The 24,619-nt window shown below is 38.6% G+C and overlaps 1 protein-coding gene across 2 annotated transcripts in view; it reads right to left on the bottom strand.

Annotated features, from left to right (window-relative positions):
• LOC113114360 (uncharacterized) overlaps positions 1 to 24,619 on the bottom strand; it is a 575,280-nt gene that overhangs the window by 43,776 nt on the left and 506,885 nt on the right. For both annotated transcript variants that reach the window (XM_026281273.1, XM_026281274.1), the window contains 2 exons: positions 20,934 to 21,269; positions 20,341 to 20,574 (listed from right to left, as the gene is read on the bottom strand). In XM_026281273.1, the coding sequence (XP_026137058.1) occupies positions 20,341 to 20,574; positions 20,934 to 21,269 (570 nt within the window). The remainder of the gene's footprint in view (positions 1 to 20,340; positions 20,575 to 20,933; positions 21,270 to 24,619) is intronic.

Consider the following 24,619-nt stretch of genomic DNA (forward strand, 5'->3'; position numbering starts at 1 on the left):
ATGCAGACGGTAAGTCTCCGTAACACAAATAAACCCAAACAAAATATAGTAGTCGGCGTGATCAGGCCATGGATGACATCTGGATTGCAGAGAAGAGACCTCCCGAGTAGTTTGACCAAGTGGAGCTTTATCTTCACTAGTTCACAGGTTCCAGGTGCACCCAATCAGCGATCACCTCAACAGAACAAAGATAATTAATCACACAAGGGCCGTCACAAGTCTTTCAAACAATTACAGTATGAGTTTAATATTTCTCAAGTCTACTTATTTCGATATTTATAAATGAGAAGTTACCTTAGTTCTATCGAATATTATAAACAAGGTGGGAAAAATAATGTGCTTAATAGAATTTTATTAAAGACAGCTGCACTGAAAAGTAAAACAATTACATATATTTATGATCAAGTTACAGCAAATAATAAAGATTCAATAAATGTTAAAAAAGGTTGGGAACTTGATTTTGATGTTATACTGGAAGACCAGATATGGAGCAAAGTATTAGATCATGCAAGACAAATTACCAAATCAAACAAATCAGATGAAGTACAATATAAAATTATTAACAAGCTGCATGTGACTCATTTAACTCAAAGTAAATATGACGCATGTACAAAATTTTGTTTGAAGTTTAAAAGGGAAACTGGAACTTATTTCCACTTAATATGGACCTGTCCTTTAATTGCATCATTCTGGTCTTCGGTTGTTCAGGAAATTGAAAGATCTTTTGGGATTAAAGTGCCACTGGATCCCAGAGTGTGTATTCTTGGTGTAAACAATTGTGTCCTGGAAACAAAAACAATATATATAAAACTTTATGCTGCTCGCCTTTCCATACTTCATGTTTGGATTAAAGAACACCCTCCTGGAACTCTGGATATTTTTTGTAAATGATTGGTCTCCCCTTAAATATTATTTAGGATGGGTTTGGCAAGCAATAACATGTATTAATATGGATTGAAGTTTTTTTTGTTTATTTTATTTATTTATTATTATTATTATTATTTTTTAATATTATTATATGTTCTCTTGTTCCTTTTTTCAGTATATGGTAAGAAAATATGAAAATAAACAGTAAAAAAAAAAAAAAAAAAAAGAAAGAAATGGAGAGAGGCCCGTGGCTAACACTGGTAATGAGTTAAGACCGTACTCAACCATAGAGAGTTGTTGGCTCCAGGAAGAAGGATTCTTGGAGACTAAACATCGCAACGCTCTCTCTAAATCTTGGTTGGCTCGCTCAGCCTGACCGTTGCTCATTTGGATACAAATTGGGATCCGTTGTCAGAAACCACGTCTACCGGGAGGCCATGTAACCAAAAGACGTGATCAATAACAGTGACCCTGTCTCCTTGGCTGAAGGTAATTTGGGCAAGGGAATGAAATGTGCCGCCTTCGAAAATCGGTCCACTACGGTCAAAACAACCATCATGCCATTAGAGGGCGGGAGGGTGGTAACAAAATCTAGAGCCATGTAGGACCAGGGTCTCGAAGGGACAGACAGCGGTTGAAGAAGCCCATCTGGAGGTCGGTTAGACGACTTACCACTGGTGCAAACTGAGCAAGCCAAAACAAAATCGTGAATGTCGCGAGCCATCAGTGGCCACCAGAATCGTTGCTTTACTAAGCCCTTGGTGTGGATTATCTCTCGCTAAATCTCTTTCAGCTCGTTGACAGTCCCACTAGACCTAACCTGAAATGTCCAGATAAATCATCTTTAATTGATCTTATCCTAACCAACTTTCCTCGCAAATACTCAGCAGCCTCTGTTTTTGCAAACAACATTAGTGAACACTGTGTTGTTGCCATGGTCAGAAACACAAAAATTCCCAAAACCAAGCCACGTATCATTATTAAGCATGACACAAAACATTTTTCGGTACAAGGGTTTTTATATGACCTGTTTTATTTTGATTGCGATAAAATGTATCTTATTGCAGATGTTGAAAATGCTTGGAAATTTTTTTATGAGAGTTTTAAAGAAATTGTTGACAAGCATGCTCCCCACAGAAAATATAGAGTAAACAGCCGAAACAATGCATGGTTCACTGTAGATTTTGCCAACTCTCTTCATGAGCGTGATAAGGCCTGGGCAAAAGCCAGGAAAACAAGCCTGGATTCTGATTGGCTGCTCTTCAGGAGACTGCGCAATTTGTGCACTGTGGCTATCAGGAAGGCCAAAGCTGACCAATTTCTTATAGAAACTTCAAATAATTTAAATAACCCCTTAAAATTCTGGAAGACGATTAAATCCTTGGCTGGAAACAAAACTGGCATTGAGCTGCCACCATGTATTCTTAATGACTCACATAAATTATCCGATAAGGCTAAGATGCTTGGCTGTTTTAATGGGCATTTTATTGCCTCTGGTTCATTATTTGATTCCCTCAACACTTCACATCAGAATCATCCTAAAGGTAATTCTCATGGTCATTCTGGAATCAGTAATTCTTTTAGTTTCAAGCCATTTTCAGTTTCAGAAGTGCATGAAGCCCTCACACTTTTAGACATTAGAAAATCGTCTGGTCCTGATAACTTGGAGCCTTATTTTCTACAGTTAGCATCTGATTTTATTGCACCGCCTTTGACTTATCTTTTTAATCTTTCTCTGGACACGAATGAAATTCCACTTATATGGAAATCCGCATTTGTTTTTCCTCTGTTAAAAGGAGGCGACCTGACTGATTTAAATAACTATAGACCCATCTCGAAACTGTCTGTCCTGGCCAAGGTTATGGAAACTCTGGTGAATGAACAATTGAAAGAGTTTCTAACTATCAACAATATTCTGTCTAATTTTCAATCAGGTTTTCGTAAAAAACACAGCACAACTACAGCAGCCCTAAGAGTAGTAAATGATTTTATTGACTCTTTAGATAAAAAGCAACATTATGCAGCTCTCTTCATTGACCTATCGAAGGCTTTTGATACTGTGGATCATGCAATATTTAAACAAAGATTTCTCAGTGTCAGGTTGTCAGAACAAACAGTTTGCTGGTTTGACAACTATCTATCAGGTAGATCCTTTTTGCAGCCACTTTCTTGACTATGGCGATGTTATATACATGAATGCTTCCATCACAAGCTTGAAACTGTTGGATACTGTTTATCATGGAGCTCTTAGGTTTATCACAAACTTTAGAGCACTTACTCATCACTGTTCATTGTATGATCGGGTTGGTTGGTCTGCATTGTCCACCCGTAGACTTAAATGTAATTATCAATGAAGATTCGAGAGGAGCGCGTCAGATACTTAGCCTAATCATCACAGGTGGACCACAATCAAGTAATCAATCCCACAGTATAAATATCGCTGACTTACCTCTATCCATTGACGGTTTATCAGCATGCTGGTTCGCTTCGTCAGTCACCTTATCACAGACCCAATTTTCGTACCAACGAAGAGTGCTACAGAGGGGATTTAAAAGACCTGCTGCTTTTGCCGGACCCGAGATCATTTCTACCCAGCCAAACACGGCCGTTGAGCAGCATTAAGCGTCATCGCGACAGCTGCTATCCTCGCCAAGCCACACACCGTGGCCAATAGACCGTGCAACTCCGAGCTCGCCTTGCTCGATACACGATTGTGCCGCCCGAGACCGAGCTCTTGTCGAGCGCTGGATTGCAGCAGAAAGAATCCAACCATGGCTCAGTCTTTCACCACGGCGTTCCGGCCGAGTGGCAGTTTGAGGCCGCTTCCTCTAGCGGCGCAGACTAATACATTTCCAGGCGAAGACGCTAAAAAACAGGTTCTTCTTTTTCTTAATTGGATTTTTACGGCAGTTTGCATTCAAAGTGTTGCATCTAAAAGCAGTTTTGCGGCTAAAGTTTTGTTAAACTACGTCTTGACGTAGTTCCGTCTTCTTCTAGTAGTGTTTTATGGCGGTTTTGGCAAACCAACGTAAAGGTGCATTACCACCACCTGCTGATCCGGGGTGTGGATCCCGCATAGATTTGGACTACAGATACACCGTTCCGTCGGATGATGATGCCACCTTTTAACCACGAAGCCAAAGGCATTAGGTTAGATTATTGTAATGCCTCGTTCTCAGGCCTTCCAGCTAAATCGTTGAGCAAGCTTCAGTATATACAAATTCTGCCGCACGCTTGTACTTCTCCTCGCGAACACATTAAACCGGTTCTTTCACAATTACACAGGCTTCCCGTAAACGTGAGAATTGATTTTAAAATTCTTATCTTAACATACTAGGCACTTCATGGGACTGCACCTGAGTATCTTTGTGAACTCATCAGTCCTGATATTCCATCACGCTCTCTTCACTCTACTAACTCTCTTTCACTTCACCAGCCATAATGTGAGCTAAAGACCATGGGGGAAAGAGCCTTTTCATATAAAGCCCCTAAGCTATGGAATGTACTTCTTCTGCACGTCAGATATGCACCTATGTTGGGCGATTTTAAAAAGTTGATTAAGTCACATTTATTCAAGACTACCTGTCTTTAATGAATTGTTGTATTGCTTTTGGCGTTTGTTCCTACAAATAAAATGAATTATTATTATTATTATTATTATTATTATTATTGTTACATTCGCCTTACCGCACACGTTTAAACCTCGCCGAAATGATACAGACATAAGTTCAAAAAAAAAAACAAAAAAAAAAACTTAAGTCTCTGGATAAAAGCGCCTGCTAAATGCTTAATTTAATTTAAAATTTTTATTTCCATGCAAGTCTTCTGGTAGGACCAAATCATTTAGGGACCTATTTTACCATTCACTGGCGTGATCACTCAAAATTAATCTAAAACGCATCTGCCCTCGTGTTTTGATGCAGGATAGCAAGTGTGAGTAAAATTACCATCGCCTTTTAAGGACCGTAATACGGAAAAAAACGGAAAGTAAATCTCTTTAGAAACCACTTGGAAGCGAATAGCACATAACTGCTGTTAACCCATTTGCTGCAAGCATCGCCAACGGCCCCAGTCTACGTTTCATTTTCACAGCACGTTAAACATCACTCTCTTACTTGATCTGGATAAACCGCGCATCAATCGAAGTCCAAAGACTTTGGCTTTTATATTTGACCAATATTTCGATAAAACATAATTCCAGTGATTAATTTTCCATCATGTCAGGAAAACTATTCCTATTCCTGAACGTGCTCAATCGTTTCCAAAAGCCTCTGTTTCCACAGTCCATAATACAACGTGAAAACAGCGTTCCAAACGTATCCGCTCGGGAGTCCGTCTAAAGAGCCCGGAGGCCAAATGAGAGGAAAGATGCTTTTCCAACAGGAACATAATAAGGTGGACAAGGCCTGAGGAATTGTCAAATCAGGCAACAAATTGCTAAGCTGGTAACACAGTAGGCTACCCATCCATTTTTAGCTTGCCCCATCAAATATTACTAACACTTTTTACTCTTCCCACAGCCAACATCTACAGCAGCCGAAGCAAGTAGCCTTTCATGTACCTCCTCACTGCCGCAGCAGTGTCTGCTCCCGCAGGAGCCTTTCCTGTACCTCCCCACCGCCGCTGCAGTGTCTGCTCCCGCAGGAGCCTTTCCTGTATCTCCCCACTGCCGTAGCAGTGTCTGCTCCAGCAGGAGCCTTTCCTGTACCTCCTCACTGCCGCAGTAGTGTCTGCTCCCGCAGGAGCCTTTCCTGTACCTCCCCACTGCCGCTGCAGTGTCTGCTCCCGCAGGAGCCTTTCCCGTATCTCCCCACTGCCGCAGCAGTGTCTGCTCCCACAGGAGCCTTTCCCGTATCTCCCCACTGCCGCAGCAGTGTCTGCTTCCGCAGGAGCCTTTCCCGTTCTCCCCACTGCCGCAGCAGTGTCTGCTCCCGCAGGAGCCTTTCCTATACCTCCTCACTGCCGCGCAGTGTCTGCTCCCGCAGGAGCCTTCCTACACCTCCTCACTGCCGCGCAGTGTCTGCTCCCGCAGGACCCTTTCCCGTATCTCCCCACTGCTGCAGCAGCGTCTGCTCCCGCAGGAGCCTTTCCCGTTCTCCCCACTGCCGCAGCAGTGTCTGCTCCCGCAGGAGCCTTTCCTATACCTCCTCACTGCTGCGCAGTGTCTGCTCCAGCAGGAGCCTTTCCCGTTCTCCCCACTGCCGTAGCAGCGTCCTTTCCTACACCTAAATATATATAAAAAAAATAAAAATAAATAAAAAATACCACACATCACCTCCGCCTAAAGGCATGCCATGCATCCGAGGTTGCGGTGATAGCATCATGTATCGACAATAGCCAAGACGATATTAGGCCCATTCTCCAACCAACGTTTTTATAATAATCATTAGGCGGCCTACCATAATTCGGCTATCAAACCGCTCCGTTATCCCATCTCAGCACTGCATTTCCCGCTCGCCCGTGCTCTCAAAGGATGATGTGAGCCCTTAGGTTTAAAAAAAAAAAAAAAAAAAATTCACTAGACAAGCGAGATGACCGTAGTGCCGACTACATGAACTAGCAGTATTTAAATATAGTATTTATACTTAATACCAGTGTATCAGTACGTCAGAAAGTATATTTTTTTAATTATTGGTGATTCCATAGGCTCTTTTCGTGCACCTGCATGGTCAAAATGGTAAATAGTAAGCTCAGTCAGTATAAAGAATCTTTCTCTTACTCCACCCATGCACGATTACATCGTCGATATGTACCATCGATCTCACGTGCTGACTATGACCACATCGCCGATACATGGCACCTATTTGGGGTACACTGGCACAGGAAATCCAATTTATTTTTGTACGATTAATTTCGGATACTATGACTGCACCAAGATTTTTCGGACTCATCATCGGAAGCAGCTCATTGGATTTGCTAAACAATTATTCAAGTAAGCCTCACAGCGTCTACCCTCGTAGACAAATAAATCATCCTTAGTATCGAACTCCCTGACAGGCGCTGCAAGAGGGCTCCCGGTTGAACCAACCTTTGCTTTCTCCATTCAACTATCAGCAAAGCTTACTCGTTTGACATCGCAAGTATTAAAATCCTGGCAGATGCTTTCCCACTTAATCAATCTTGGACTTTCCATCCGACCACCAGCGAAGCTTACCCGATTAAAAAAGGCCGATTAACCAAAAAAAAAAAAAAAAAAAAAAAAAAAAGCGACATTTACCTATCGAACACCAATGAGTACATTGCAGCCCAAACAATTTTCCCTCCGATGGCAAGATGTACCCATCCAATACATCAAGTTACGCTTTCGCCGAACACTAACGGGCTCTTTTTTCCCTCCGATGGCTGGAGAGACTACCCACCAGGTGTCGCAAATTTTAATAAATATAATAAATAAAAATAAAAATAAATATAGAAAATAAATAAATAAATAAATAAATAAATAATAAATAAAAAGACACCGGATGCTGGCCATAGCCTCCCGGCCAGAAAACCTTACCTTTTTCAGTCCTATGGCCGGCAAGGCTTCTCTCTTCGATGCCAAGAGCTTGAGCTCCCAACGGATGCTGACGAGAGCCTCCGGGCCAGACAACCTCAGCTTTTCCATTCTGCGGCCAGCAAGGCTTACCCGTTCGTTGCCAGGAGCTCACACTCCCTTCGGACGTAGGTGAAAGCCCCCGGCTACCTGCTTTGCCATTCTGTCTTACGTACAGAGAGGTTTACCCATCCAATGCACAGAGTCAGGGCTCCCATTGAATGTAGGTGAGAGCTTCCCGGCTAGACAACCTTACCTTTTCCGTCCTTTGGCCAGCGAGGCTTAACCGTTCTATCCGGGAGCTAAGCTCCTGTCGGACGAAGGTAAGAGCCTCCTGGCCGGACAACCTTTTCCGTCCTTCAGCCAGAGAGGTTTACCCGTTCGATTCCTGGAGCTAAGCTCCTATCGGACGTCGGTCCAAGCCTCCCGGCTAGACAACCTGACCTTTTCCACCCTTGGCCTGCGAGGCTTACCCGTCCGATGCGAGTGCTCCCATCGGACGCTGGCGACAGCCTCCTGGCCAGCCAACCACGACCTTACCACGTGGTTTAGGTTACAAACCTACAAGCAAGCTGTTCAAATACTGCAAGTACCAAACACACAAATAAACCCTCCTTCCTTCCTATGGTCGCCAAGGCTAACCCGTCTCTTGCCGGGAGTAGCAAACTCCCTTAAAACGCTGACGACAGCCTAACGACCACACAAACTTACCTTTTCCATCCTACGGCCTGCGAGGCTCACCCAGTTTTGTCCCCGCCGGACGTTGGCAAGAGCCTCCTGGCCACCTATCGTTACCTTTTCTGTCCGCCATCCGGAGAGGCTTACCCGTTCGATGCGTGTGCTCCCTTCGGACGCCGGCGAGAGCCTCCCGGTTAGACAACCTTACCTTTTCCTTTTCTATGGTCAGCAAGGCTTACCCGTTCGATGCGTGTGCTCCCTTCGGACGCTGGCGAGAGCCTCCTGGACAGACTTGCTTTACGTTTCCACTCTACGGTCGGCGAGGCTTACCCGTTCGATGCGTGTGCTCTCTTCGGACGTCGGTAACAGTCTCTCGGCCACACAACTTACCTTTCCATTTGACGGTAGGCGAGGCTTAACCGTCCGACGCTACGAGTCTCGTCCTCTCGCCAAATCCTGCAAAAAAAAAAAAAAAAAAAAAAAGCTACTCTCAGCTACTCTCACATCTTTTAACCCCGTCTGGCGATGCTTACCCGTTCGATTTTCTGTGTTAGAGGCCCCATTGGATGCTGCGAGAGTCCTCCCAGTCGGGTTTTCCTTTCCAACCCTCTCTTAGAAGTGGTGAATGCCTCACTTCTTTCTGGGACATTTCCAAACTCCCTAAAAACTGCAGTTGTTAAGCCCCTCCTGAAAAAGACCAATCATGATAACACAATTTTGAGCAATTTTAGACCAATATCTAATCTTCCTTTTATAGGCAAAATTATAGAAAAGGTAGTTTTTAATCAGCTGAACAAATGGATACCTGGACAATTTTAAATCTGGTTTCCGACCGCATCACAGCACAGAGACAGCACTCATTAAGATAATAAATGATATTCACTTAAATTGTGACTCTGGCAAAATATCGGTGTTGGTATTGCTAGATCTCAGTGCTGCGTTTGACACTGTCGATCATAGCATACTACTAGAGAGACTGGAAAACCGGGTCGGGCTTTATGGGATGGTACTCAAATGGTTCAGATCATACTTGGGAGAGGCTATTATGTGAGTATAGGAGAGCATAAGTCTAAGTGGACGTCCATGACATGCGGAGTCCCACAAGGCTCAATTCTTTTACCGCTCTTGTTTGGCCTGTGTATGCTAAGTCAAATAATGAGAAAGAACCAAATTGCCTATCACAGCTATGCTGATGATACCCAGATTTACGTAGCCTTATCTCCAAATGACTACAGCCCCATTGACTCCCTCTGCCAATGCATTGATGAAATTAATAGTTGGATGTGCCAGAACTATCTTCGGTTAAATAAGGAAAATTCTGAAGTCATTGGATTTGGAAACAAATATGAAGTGTTCAAGGTGAATGCATACCTTGACTGTAGGGGTCAAACACCTAAAAATCAAGTCAGGAATCTTGGTGTGATTCTGGAGACAGAACTTATTTTCAATAGTCATGTCAAAGCAGTAACTAAATCAGCATACTATCATTTAAAAAACATTGCAAGAATTAGATGTTTTGTTTCCAGTCAAGACTTGGAGAAACTTGTTCATGCCTTCATCACCAGCAGGGTGGACTATCGTAATGGGCTCCTCACCGGCCTTATCAAAAAGACCATTAGACAGCTGCAGATCATCCGAAACGCTGCTGCCAGGATTCTGACTAAAACCAGAAAATCTGAGCATATCACACCAGTCCTCAGGTCCTTACACTGGCTTCCAGTTACATTTAGGATTGATTTTAAAGTACTTTTACTCGTATATAAGTCACTAAATGACCTAGGACCGAAATATATTGCAGATATGTGCACTCAGATCACTAGAATCAAGTCAGTTAGAAATACCAAGGGTTCACACAAAACAAGGGGAGTTCACCTTTAGTTACTATGCTGCCCGCAGTTGGAATCAGCTTCCAGAAGAGATCAGATGTGCTAAAACAATAGTCACATTTAAATTTAGACTCAAAACCCATCTTTTTAGCTGTGCATTTATTGAATGAGCGCTGTGCAATGTCCGAACAGATTGCACTATATTTTCATTGTTTTATTTTTTTTATTTTTATGTAAAATCATTTCTAACTGTTTTTAAATGTTTTAATCATTTTTAAAGTTTTAAAATTGCTTTTTTTATTTTTGTTATTATTTTTCATGATTATTTTACTTTCTTTTATGTAAAGCACTTTGAATTACAATTGTGTACGAAATGTGCTATATAAATAAACTTGCCTTGCCTTGCTTTACATAGTGTCTGTGCATTTATTTGCAATCAAGTCAACGATATCGCTGTAGATGAAGTGACCCCAACTAAGTAAGCCAGAGGCGACAGTGGCAAGGAACCAAAACTCCATTGGTGACAGAATGGAGAAAAAAAAAAAAAACCTTGGGAGAAACCGGGCTCAGTTGGGGCCAGTTCTCCTCTGACCAGACGAAACCAGTAGTTCAATTCCAGGCTGCAGCAAAGTCAGATTGTGCAGAAGAATCATCTGTTTCCTGTGGTCTTGTCCTGGTGGTCATCTGAGACAAGGTCTTTACAGGGGATCTGTATCTGGGGCTCTAGTTGTCCTGGGGCCCATTCTTCGTACATCGCTTATTAAATAAATCCGAGATCAAATGACACATCCAAGATGATATCATTGTGCTAATCATGATCCGGCTAATTGGGTTCTTCGAACGCACCTGTTGTGTATGAGTAGTATCGCTGGATTGAGTTATCTGAGATAATTGTGCGTTCATGTGTTGGTTTAAAAGGGGATATGTATCGATACTCGAAACCATGATCAGCAGTGCAGTGATTGGCTGGTGGCAAGAAGGCAATGTAATGACGTCATATATTTAAAATGACACACGACAAAAAACTTGACAAATTTCTGGACTTTTATAAGGAAACAGCCAAGCAAACAAAACTACATAAATGTTATAATAGATACATGAAACAGATAATAGATACATGTTTTTATTTTATTCGAATTTTTTTCATGATTCCCAATTATTTAGATTCGCAATTTATAATAGTTGTGCAGTCTTTACATTTTTATTTCAATGTAGAAATTATCTATTCATTTCATTTTATATTTGGACAGATTTGTTACGTGACAGCATTAATGAAAGTTTCTTAAGGGATAATATCATGTTATCTGCATCTCCTGCACTCTATTATAATAGCAGTCATCACTCAAAATAATGCACGACTCTATTATCTGTATAGCATGTGTGTAAGACTCTAATACAATTATGAAGTAATAATTTATGACCAGAGATGTATGAAGTACTAGAGAACCATACTTGAGTAAAAGTACAAGTGCTCTATCAAAAAAGTGACTTGAGTAGAAGTAGAAGTGCTCTTTAAGCACCACACTTAAGTAGAAGTACTAAAGTATTCAACATTTTTTGTACTTAAGTATTGCAAGTAGTCTATTTTAAAATTTACTACTCAAGTACTGAAAGTAAAAGTAGAAGTATTGTGTTATGTAGCTATTAAAGAAAGTAGTCAAAAGTTTGAACATATTGTTTTTACTATTTCAAATGATTAACCTAAAGGACAATCACAATTCATTTGACTGTAACTTCTTGTAAACAAAAAACGGTTACTAGGGTTAGTTAGCCCAATTTGCAAAATGATGTCATTAATAACTTACCCTCATGTTGTTTCAAACCTGTAAGACATCAGAGGGTCATTTAGAATTTTTTGAAGCATCGAAAATACATTTTGGTCCAAAAATAGCAAAAACTACGACTTTACGACTGTCTGTTGTAAGACAGCTAAAAACAAAGCAGTTTGTGATATCTGGTTCGCGAACGAATCATTCGATGTAACCGGATCTTTTTGAAACAGTCCACCAAATCGAATTGAATCGTTTTAAACAGTTCGCGTCTCCAATACGCATTAATCCACAGATGAATTAAGATGTTAACTTGTTTAATGTGTCTGACACTCCCTCTGAGTTAAAAAAAACCAATATCCCGGAGTAATTCATTGACTCAAACAGTACACTGACTGAACTGATGTGAAGAGAGAACTGAAGATGAACACCGAGTTGAGCCAGATAATGACTCGTTCACGAGTCAAGAACCGTTTCTGTCAGACGCGTCCGATTCGTGAACCGAGGAGCTGATGATACTGCGCATGTGTGATTTAGCGTGAAGCAAACCGACACACAGAGCGTCTGGAACCGAACTGATTCTTTTGGTGATTGATTCTGAACTGATTCTGTGTTAATGTTATGAGCCCATGTGCAGTCAACGCCAATGACGCCATTGCATCGAGCGCAAAAGAATCGGTGAACTGTTTTTTTCAACTGGTGTATTGAATCGAACTGTCAGAAAGAACTAACGTTACTGGTCATCCGAAAACCGATGCAACCGGTTCTTGACTCGTGAACGAGTCATTATCTGGCTCGGCTCGGTGTTCATCTCTCTCTTCACAGCAGTTCAGTCAGCACGCGCAGTCTCGCTTGATTCGCTCAATGATGTGCCAGCTTCATCAAACCTGCCATCTACAGTTCTGGCAGTGGTTTGTAATGGAATGATTCGTAAGATTATTATAATTGTAACGAGTAACGATGCAGCACATAAAAAAATATCGGAGTAAATGTATTAAACTCAGCGAAAATATGTACCGAAGTAAAAGTGGAAGTAGGAGAAAAAAATAATACTCTAGTAAAGTACAGATACCGCCTTTTAGTACTTAAGTACAGTAGTGAAGTAGTTCTACTTCGTTACTATACATCTCTGTTTATGACACATTTTTATATTATTTAAAACATTTTTTTTAATGATTATTATTTTAAATTATTGTCCCTGGATCAGTACGATACTCTTGTAATAAAGTAGCGGAGGTAGCAGACATATTTTGAGTATCAGTTCTGGTTGAAAAGAAGCGATCTAATCCTGTTTACATGAAATAAGCTGCTCCCTCGCAGGTTTAAGCTTACGGACCTGTTGCTATGACAGCAGCTCCGGGATGAGCTTCGAAGAACCAAATGATCCAAGATCTAACTGAGATCTAACTGAGTTAGCGACGTACGAAGAATGGGCCCCTCGTCTCCGTTGTCGTTCAGGGATGTAGAGGTCCTTTCTAGGTGCTGATCCACCATCTGGTCTGGATACGTACTGGATCCGAGTGACTGCAGTGACCCTCTGATCAGGATACCGACTGGATCTGATGGCCACGGTGACCTCGGAATAAGAGAGAAACAGACTAATATTAGCGTAGATGCCATTCTTCTAAGGATGTAGCAAGTACATCGGGTGTTATGGGAAGTGTTCCCGGTTCCGGTTTACCTAATTAATGCAGCCTAAAAATCCTTTAACAGATTTGGATATTAAAAGCATTTTTGTATGTTATGTGTAAGCCAGTTTAAAGAGATCTAGATTTAAACTGCAAGAGTGTGTCTGCCTCCCGAACAATGTTAGGTAGGTTATTCCAGAGTTTAGGTGCCAAATAGGAAAAGGATCTGCCACCCGCAGTTGATTTTGATATTCTAGGTATTATCAAATTGCCTGAGTTTTGAGAACATAGCAGACGTAGAGGATTATAATGTAAAAGGAGCTCATTCAAATACTGAGGTTCTAAACAATTCAGGGCTTTATAAGTAATAAGCAACATTTTAAAATCTATACGATGTTTGATAGGGAGCCAGTGCAGTCTAGGCAGGACCGGGCTAATATGGTCATACTTTTTGGTTCTAGTAAGAACTCTTGCTGCTGCATTTTGGACTAGCTGTAGTTTGTTTACTAAGCGTACAGAACAACCTCCCAATTAAGCATTACAATAATCTAACCTTGAGGTCATAAATGCATGGATTAACATTTCTGCATTTGACATTGAGAGCATAGGCCGTAATTTATATTTTTGTGATGGACAAATTAAGTTTTACAAATGCTAGAAATGTGGCTTTCTAAGGAAATATTGCAATCAAATAGCACACCTAGGTTCCTAACAGATGACGAAGAATTGACAGAGCAACCAACAATTCTTAGACAGTGTTCAAGGTTATTTCATGCAGAGTTTTTAGGTCCTATAATTAACACCTCTGTTTTTTCAGAATTTAGCAGTAAGAAATTACTCGTCATCCAGTTTTTTATATCGACTATGCATTCCATTTTTCAAATTGGTGTGTTTCACTGGGTCGCGAAGAAATATAGAGCTGAGTATCATCAGCATAACAGTGCATAACAGTAACAAAGCTAACACGATGTTTCCTGATGATATCTCCCAAGGCTAACATATAAAGCGCGAAGAGTAGCGGCCCTAGTACTGAAGCTTGAGGTACTCCATACTGCACTTGTGATTGATATGATACATCTTAATTCACTGCTACGAACTGATGGGGGTCATATAAGTACGATTTAAACCATGCTAATGCACTTCCATTAATGCCAACAAAGTGTTCAAGTCTATGCAAAAGAATGTTCAATAGTGGTCAATTGTGTCAAACGCAGCACTAAGATCCAATAAAACGAATAGAGAGATACAACCACGATCAGATGATAAGAGCAGGTCATTTGTAACTCTAAGGAGAGCAGTCTCAGTACTATGATATGGTCTAAATCCTGACTGGAAATCCTCACATATACCAGTTTTCTCTAAGAAGGAATATAATTGTGAGGATAACACCTTTTCTAGTATCTTGGACAAAGAAGGGTGATTCGAGATTGGTCTATAATTAACTAGTTCTTTCGGGTCAAGTTGTGGTTTTTTGATGTGAGGCTTAATAACAGCCAGTTTGAAGGTTTCGGGGACATATCCTAATGACAAAGATTAATTAATTATAGTCAGAAGAGGATCTATGACTTCTGGAAGCACCTATTTTAGGAGCTTAGATGGTATAGGGTCTAACATACAGTACATGTTGTTGGTTTAGATGATTTAACAAGTTTATACAATTCTTCCTCTTCTATAGTAGAGAATGAGTGGAACTGTTCCTCAGGGGGTCTATAGTGCACTGTCTGATGCGATACTGTAGCTGATGGCTGAATGGTTAAAATTTTATCTCTAATAGTATTGATTTTAGAAGTAAAGTAGTTCATAAAGTCATTACTGCTGTGATGTTGGGAAATGTCAACACTTGTTGAGGCTTTTTTTTCACGTAAATTTAGCCACTGTATTGAATAAGTACCTGGGGTTATGTTTGTTTTCTTCTAAAAGAGAAGAAATGTAATCGGATCTAGCAGTTTTTAATGCTTTTCTGTAGGATAGGTTACTTTCCCGCCAAGCAATACGAAATACCTCTAGTTTTGTTTTCCTCCAGCTTCACTCCATTTTTCGGGCTGCTCTCTTTAGGGTGCGAGTATGCTCATTATACCATGTTGTCATACTGGTTTCCTTAACCTTTCTTAAGCGTAAAGGAGCAACTGTATTTAAAATGCTAGAAAAGAGAGAGTCCATAGTTTTTTGTAACATAATCAAGTTGTTCTGAGGTTTTGGATATGCTAAGGAATTTGGATACATCAGGAAGATAACTTAAAAAGTATTATTTTGTGGTAGAAGTGATGGTTCTTCCATACTTGTAACAATTTTGGCTATATAAAGTTTGCACAAAACTAACTAATGATCTGAGATTTCATCACTTGGCTGCATAATTTCAACACTATCAACATCAATTCCATTTGACAGTATTAAATCTAGAGTATGATTTCGACAGTGAGTAGGTCCTGAAATGTGTTGTCTAACCCCAATAGAGCTCAGAATGTCTATAAATGCTGATCCCAATTCATCTTTTTTCATTATCAACATGGATATTAAAATCACCAACTATTAAAACTTTATCTGCAGCCAGAATTAACTCGGATGTAAAATCACCAAACTCTATAAAAAAATCTGTATGGTGCCCTGGTGGCCTGTATACAGTAACCAGTACAAACATAACAGGGGATTTATCATTAACATTTGCTTCTCTGGATAATGTTAAATGAAGCACTATTACTTCAAACAAGTTATACTTGAAGCCTGTCCTCTGAGAAATACTGAAAACGTTGTTATAAATTGAAGCAACACCTCCCCCTTTGCCTTTTAGACGCGGCTCATGTTCATTACAGTAATCTTGGGTTGGGGGGGGGGGCGGGTGAAGTAATTTAAAATAATGTAATCATCAGGTTTTAGCCAAGTTTCTGTCAAACAGAGCACATCTAGATTATTATTAGATTATTATTATTTTCTAGTTTGGGGAACAAACACAGTCTCTATAGTGTGATATCTAGGTGAAAGAGTCTCATATGCTGAGAATTAGCTGACCTCTGTGACGTGAGGCAGCTAGCAGACGGTCAGTTTAGCCAGTCTGTCTGCTTCCTGACCTGGGCCCCAGTTAGTCAAGTATAAACACTAAGACTATTTGCCATATTTCTAGAGAGAAGAGTGGGGCCACCCCAGGAGGGATGAAGACCATCTCTTTTAAACAGGTCAGGTCTGCCCCAAAAGCTCGTCCAATTGTCTATGAAACCTATGTTATTCTGTGGGCACCACTTCGACATCCAGCCTTTGAGTGATGACCATCTGCTATGCATCTCGTCACCACAGTAAGCAGGGAGGGGACCAGAGCATATTAAAGTGTCTGACATCGTGCTTGCAAGTTCACACACCTCCTTAATGTTATTTTTAGTGATCTCCAACTGGCGAAGTCGAACATCAGAACCTGTTTAATGTTTTGATCGGAAACGTTTATTACATGTGAAAAATAAAAGTGAACGAACAAAATTAATCTGATAAGATTGATCTATAAAATCAGAAATATGGTGTGAATTAAGTTATATTTTATCACTTTAAAAAAACAGAGAGTGATGTTAAGACAAAGATTCTGGAGAAAAAAATAAAAAAAGCTACACGGAGCTACGATTAGCTACAGCAAGGCCAACAGGAAGTAGAGAAAACACTGTCCAACAGCAACATCCGCAGTCAGGAATGTTCCTTTCTTACTCAAGTACTACTAACATAATTTAATATGCACGAAAAGTGTGGTGGTGCAGAGACTTTCAATTCCTGAGACTTTTTTTCTGATCATTGTCCTAATGTTTCAAATTATTGCATGTCACAGATTAATTTTAAATAGTAGTGAAACGTAAGCAGTACTGTAATCGGTTTACCTCATGTATCGCTTTACCTCATATGTGCAGTTCTTGAGGAAACTGATCTTATTTCTGCACTCTGTTATAAATGTTTTTACAGTTAATTTTTTTTTATTTTGTGTAAAATTTTAGTTTTTTTGCATTTATTTCTGCAGAATGGCCGATTGTGGCATTTTTATTTGGAAAATAGGGTTTAACCTTAATGTGCATGTAAATTTAAAGGCACTTTTTTGTTGTTGTTGCACACAAGTGTGTGAACACGGTGTAGTATGTCTTGCTAGCTCATATATACCCAAATGATTTGAAGCATTAATAAATTGATATAATGTAACAAAGTTGTCTTTCTGTTCTTTTTGTGTGTTGTAGTTAGATTTTGTTGTAGCACAGTGGAATTGGGTGGGGTAGGATTAAATATATGAAATACTTTGGGTTTATTGATAAAAATTATGTAAATGTTATGAATTTTAATTACATTAGGTTTATTACCTAATGATAAATAAACATGTTTCTCATGCATTTAAAACAAATTGGATTTATTGGTACTATTACATAAATCTTGTGACTGACTTGTTTCATTTACATAAGGTTGGCAAATTTGCATCACATAAAGTTTATTAGTTTTTTTAGGTCAAAAATATGTAATCAAAATGGATGGAAATTTTTATATGCAATTGAAATACATAAGTCTTAAGAATTGGGCATGCATATGCATCGTTATGTAATGCATAAAACTAGTGAATGATAAAAACGAGTGAAGCATTACACCCCTACTATGCTCTTAAAGTTTGCTATTAAACAACAAAACACACTTTCTTCATTCTGACTGATATCTGCATGAGAAAACAAGAGTTGACGCTGAACTTATTTGCTAAAAATCTTTTGATTTCTGTCTGGATTTATTGTTTTTATACATGTTTTCTTATGCTTAATTAATTAATTGATGTGTGCTTTGATAAAATGTTATTTGACTGTGTTAAAATATAAAAAAATAATGAGCAACTTTTGACTGCAAATACTGTTTCACTTATTTACATTTAGCAGACACTTTTATCTAAAACAACTTACAGTTCATTCAGGCGTTACATTTTACCAGCATGTGTGTTGTCTGGGAATCAAACCCATGAACTTTTTCACTGTTAATGCAATGCTCTACTACTGAGCCACAGGAACACATCTCAAATTTCACATTTAATTTCAAAATGTTTTATATTGACATTTCACTCAAAAAAGAAAGGCAAATTTAGCAGTGTTCTATGATGCATAGATCTTGTCAAAAACATTGCACGAATGTGGTTATACAGATTAATATTCAACAGAAAATTCAAGAAAAACCACAGACAGCAAAACCACACACACTACAAAACTGAGAAACAGATCAAGAGCTTCAAACAGATAAAACACCTAAACAGACCTGAGTCTGAGACAAGAGTCTGGATGAACAGTGATGAAATAAAAAGTATCCTAGTTTAAAGACAAATAAAAAAAATAAAAACAACAGCACCACAAATGTCCAGAACATAATCTTCCTAACTAAAACTGTAGAATTCTTATATATATATATATATATATATATATATATATATATTTTTTTTTTTTTTTTTTTTTTTCATATTTTCTGGTTTTAATTAATCTCTCGGGTTAATATTATATGATCTGCTGTTGTCAGCTGAAAGCTGGATTGATGTAAGAATCTGTGAGATTATGAAGTTATTTCTCATAGATGTGATGATCTGCTGCTGCTCTCATCAATCTTCTGCTGTGTGTTCATGTCCTTCTCTAAATCTTCTCATCCTCACTTTCTGATCTTCCTGTTTCTTTCCTAAAAGCACCACATCTCCATCATCATCATCATCATCACACTCTAAATATCTGCATGTCAAATCCATAATGATGATGATAAATGTCTCTCACCTGATGTGTGTCTCATGTAGATGTGAAAAGCTCCTAACAGACCTTACAGAACCATCATCTGAAGACACCAGACCACAACAAACACCAGAGACACTGAACACACTGAACAACAAGAATTAGACACAATACAAAACCCTTTTTCATGTTTCCAGGAGTGTGTTTGTTAAACTACTACCACATTCTGATGACTGTGAGCTGCTGGTCACTGCAGAGGTCACACTAGAGGTCACAGCTGCAGTAGTTGGTCCTGAAATAAAACATCAGCACATCGTGTTAGAATGTACAAATATGTTGTATTCACCCCTTCAATGTCAAACTGGAATAGGAGGAGCGCATTTGGCATCTATCTCAAAATAACTGTTTTATACTGTTAATAAGTGTATTGTGTATCAATAAGTTAACTAAAAATAAAATATTACATCTATATAAAAAAGAGGGTGCACCTGAAAGAAAATTAAGCATTTAACTGTTTGGTTACCAACTTTCTGAAAAATATCTTCTTTTGTGCTCAACAGAAGAGTGAATATCCTTGATATTCATGTAATAAATCATCAATATATTTTTAATAAGTATCATTTGTAGGCTACACCCATGTTTGTTTGTTTATTTATTTACTTATTACTGAACATGCAGGTACTTTCATTCTTAGAAGTGTGTTAAATGAAAATAAAGAAATAAAAATAAATAGAATGAAGAAAATATTACATCTATATAACAAAAAAAAAAAAAAAAGATATACCTGAAAGAAAATTACAAATTTTTTTTAGGCCCATAGTATTCAATGAATGTAGTAGGTGATTTCATATAATAATGTAAATATAAACTCATTACTTTGAATTTCAACATTATAATGGAATCATAAGCTACTAGTCATAAAATGTATTCGGGTCCTTGACCAGTTAGAATGAAACGCATCCAAACATGATAAACGGGCCTCAATATTTTGCCCCTTATGAGACATAATGTCATAAAAGGGTGGAAAAGATCATCTACATCAATTAATACCATGTGTTAGCTCTTTATCTCTCTATTCTTCCTTTTGTGTGACTGACTGACTAGTAAACTGCTGCTGTCACATGAAAACTGGAAATCTCAACCCCTCAAGGCAAAAGCAGACCCAGAAGAGGAGCAGTACAGCTGTGGAAAGATGTTAGCAAAAAATACTTATTAGTTAGATGAAAATTCTTTTCTTTGGGAGGCTTTGCCTTCACTACGCTTCATGGAAGTAGGGGTAGGAACTTGACAGCATCATATGATTTCTACATGTATTTAGACATTCATGTATTAAAATCTCACCAGGACAGGGTTTGAGTCTAATGGTCTTCTGTGCGTGACTGACGTGGTTCTTCACGCTGCAGCTGATGTCTCCATCAGTTCCCTCATCCAGATCAATGCTGCTGTTTCCATCCATCAGTGGATCTCCATTCAGAGTCCAGCTGTAGAGGAGCTGATCCCCCTCAGAGGAGCAGAACACCCTCATCACCCCACTGGAGGAGCAGATGATTGACACTTCCACTGAGCCAATAGGAGCTGGAGGGAGGGACACATCACAGTTACATGACTATTACTTGATATTATGTAAATGAGTCAGTCAAGACATTTCTAAACTAAATGTATATCTGACATGATAGTGTAAGTCAGTCATGTGACAACAATGAAGCAAATAATTGTCTGAAATGCTTTCACATGTCATTTTTAAAAGCAGTATGCAGTACACAGTTAGCAACACACTGGTATTTCATTCATAAAATCGTCTCAGACTCTTCATAAATATTTAATAATGAGCTGCAATAAAAACCTTCACAGAGATTCATCTGATTCATCTGCATGAGAGAGAGATCTTTGGAGAACATGAGATTGTAATGAGTCTGATGAGAGAGTTTCTGTACCTTCAACAATCACTTGGAGATCTCGAAATGTTTCTGTGCCGTCTGAGCTCTCGAGTCTTAATCTGTAATTCCCTGAATCTGCTCTGAACACACGGTTTATTATCACAGTCCCATTAATGACTGTCACTTCAGGTCTGTTATTATAAAGATCACATTCACCCGTCCTCATCCTGTCATTCTTTACTCTACAAACTGAACCATCTGCTGTGTTGTTTATTCTCTTTATTATCTTCAGATCATATTTACTAGCGTCCTGCACCATCATCAGATTGAGTTTGTGTCCCAGAGCTGTGTAACAGGGATCAGACTGATCAAAACCGCAGTTTAACTCCAGACCTGAAGAACAAAACACACATAAATGTTCCAATCTTTTAGGACATCATGAATTAAAATCAGACACAAATTACACAAACATTCACAGAATTAAAGTTAATCTGAAGAAACACATCAAACAGACTCTTGATCTGATCTCAGTTCATCTCAATAATGCTCATTGTCAGAACCATTTCATCTCTACTTTAAACTTTTACATGCAGGCGTCCAGTGAGGGTCATTCTTGTGTAATCAGTTACATAATACAGACGGAGACTTCCCTCAGATAACAGGAGAGAAGGAGCACACGGTTACACTGGGATATATATGATAGTAGATATTTGTACAGGTGAAGGATGGAAATGTGGATTTATTCACTGTTTGTTTGGTAACATAAATCTACAACTGTGAACATTTTAACTTTCAGTTAATAAACCAGTGTGTCCATTAACAAACACAGTCCAGCATCCCTCGGCTAATTTAAGTCTTAGACTCGGCTGCTTACACTCATCTTCACAATAAACACAGATTTTTATCATTTGTGTGTCATGGTTGAACTGATGTCACACGGACTGTTTTAACGATGTCCTTACTGCGTTTCTTGACTTAATTGTTGTAATTACATTGCTGTTTAAGGAGGTACAGAGAGCTCTCGGATTTCATCAAAAATATCTTTATTTGCATTTTGAAGATGAACAAAGGTCTTATGGGTTTGGAACGACATGATGGTGAACAATTAATGACAGAATTTTCTTTTTTGGATGAACTATCCCTTTAATGCTGTTATTTTTAACAAGATACGGAACATAATCCTGTCACTGCACAGATTTACATTCAACTCAAATTAGAGTGTTATAGAAAATATCTGTTATTATCAAACATTAACTTTAAAAATGTAAGTGGAACATTGAAATGTGAACTCGTCTTTATGCTCTCATTCATCTTAATTGTATTCAAATGAAACTCATGCTTTCTCTGTCTCCTTAGTTTTATTTCCTGAATCTTTTTATGCATGTTAATGTGAAACTTTAATAATGAATAATTGTTCTTAGTCCTGCACTTTTTGCTGAAACCTGTTACACTGTGACAGTTCTCTCTTTATTAACATTGTTTTAAGTGTTTAAACGCTCACTTGCTCTCACATTTTATAATACTCCACTGATACAAACTGTTTCAGAAGATCAGAAAACACTGTGACTAGATCTCTGCAGACTCTTAATGTAATATTAACTCAAATGTTTTTATGTCAGAGATTGATCTGATTGATCAGCATCATAAGAGTCTGATGTGAAAGTGACTCACATGCAGCAGTTTGCAGCAGCATCAGTCCAAAGATGAGCATCATTTCTCTAAAGTCCAGTTTCAGAAGAACTCAATCCCAGCAGAAGAGTGTGACGCTGCTTCAGATCGTCTGTGTTCTGGCTCTCATCAAGACAAGCGTCTTCACGGCGAGACTCACACTCGACTGACACACGAGGAAACATCTGACCGCTTCACTGAGGAAAGAGGAAGTTTGTTCTTCTGGGGGAAGACACATCCTGTTAGTTTGCACTATAATAGATCTGAAACAAGAGAAACTAGAGAAAGAAAGAACTAGTATCCGACACATTTTCTAAAGAAAGTGCAAAAAATCTTGTTTTAGAAGCAACTAGTGGACAGGATTTGTTTCTGAGTGAAGTAAAATGAATAGTAATACAAATTACATCACAGATTGTGTTTCAGATGAAATAAAACAGTATCTTTCCTGTATTAATGAAATGCTCTGGACAGATTGAGAGTAAAGCAGAATCAGCTCTACATGCAGCTGTGTGTATTGAGTGTGTGCTGCTGTTTGACTCAGTTCTAGTCAGTTCACATGTGAATGAAGAGAGGATTGTGATCTTCTGTTGACTGGAGCAGAGACTCATGGGACTCGTTGAGTGTGTAGCTGCTCAGAGCTGCTGATGTAGAGAGCGCCACCTGCAGGAGAAAACTACAACTACACTCTTTCACAGCCATCTGATCTCATTTCATTCAGAACAACAGGATTGAAATGAGCTTAATCTGATTTACCTGAACTTAACTTATCATTAAATATACATTAGGGATGTTTTTTTAGTTAAAATTATTGAGTTACTCATTAATAATCAATGAAACGTTAACCGATTATTAATTCATAAATCTAAGTACATTAAAGCGTCGCGTTTGTGCTCTTTTATTTTTATTCTTATTGGATTCACTACACTACTCCTGAAAATAATCCATATATTTAGATGTCGGGTCGGATTTTGATGGAAATACAATATTTACCTCAAGAACAGTGACTGTCATCAAACTATTCCACATGTGACCAAGTTTTGTTTTAATCACGTAATGTTATACAGAGATCAAGTTTAACTATAAAAAAAACTTTTTAAAACTCAATTCAGGAATAATATAATTCTATACTGTGTGGAATTAAAGTTTGCGATCAAACACACTTTCTTTGTTCTGAGTGACATCTGCAGGAGGAAAAAAGAGTTACAGCTCAAAACATTTGCTTCAAATCTTTTGATTTCTGTGTGGATTTATTGTTTTTATAAGTTTTTTATACTTTAATTGATGTGTGCTTTTTGTTGGATAAAATGTTAATTGACTGTTAAAATATAAAATTGTATGAGCGACTTTTAATAGCAAATATTGTTTCATTTCAAATGGTTTTATTTTTACATTGAATTAAAAAAACAAACTCAGCAATGACCCCATTTACAATTTCTAAAGAAGGACATGTTTAGCAATGTTCTATGATGCAAATATCTTGTGAAGAATAATACATGAAGGTGGTTATATGTGATTAAAAGTCAGCTGCAAATCCAATAAAATAAGCAAAAAATTTTTAAAAAATAAAATAAATAAACACAATAAAATAAATGTCCGGAACATAATCTTCCCAACTAAAACTGTAGATTATAATTTCATAATTTTTGGTTTTAATTCATCTATTGGGTTTATATGATAAGTTCTGCTGTTGGCAGTTGAAAGCTGGATTGATGTGAGAATCTGTGAGATTATGAAGTTATTTCTCATAGATGTGATGATCTGCTGCTGCTCTCATCAATTTTCTGCTGTATGTTCATGTCTTTCTCTAAATCTTCTTGTAGGAGCCGCATTTGAGTTAATTTTTTGGTTTCATAATATATTTCATATATATATTCATAATATAGTTGTCTTTTCTGTTGCATTTGAGTAGTATATCTTCTACAGCCAGGAGAGGGCGCTATCATATAAATTGGAGCGTTCAGAGCATGACGAGGAGAAGGCGTGCCAGCACATACAGTCTTTGACCTCGGCCTGGATCTGTGTTGCAGGAGCTTTTGCTTATAGGAGAAAGCTAAACTCCAAGCTCTACAAATGAA

This window comes from Carassius auratus, chromosome 14 (genome assembly GCF_003368295.1).
Source record: "Carassius auratus strain Wakin chromosome 14, ASM336829v1, whole genome shotgun sequence".
Lineage (NCBI taxonomy): Eukaryota > Metazoa > Chordata > Actinopteri > Cypriniformes > Cyprinidae > Carassius > Carassius auratus.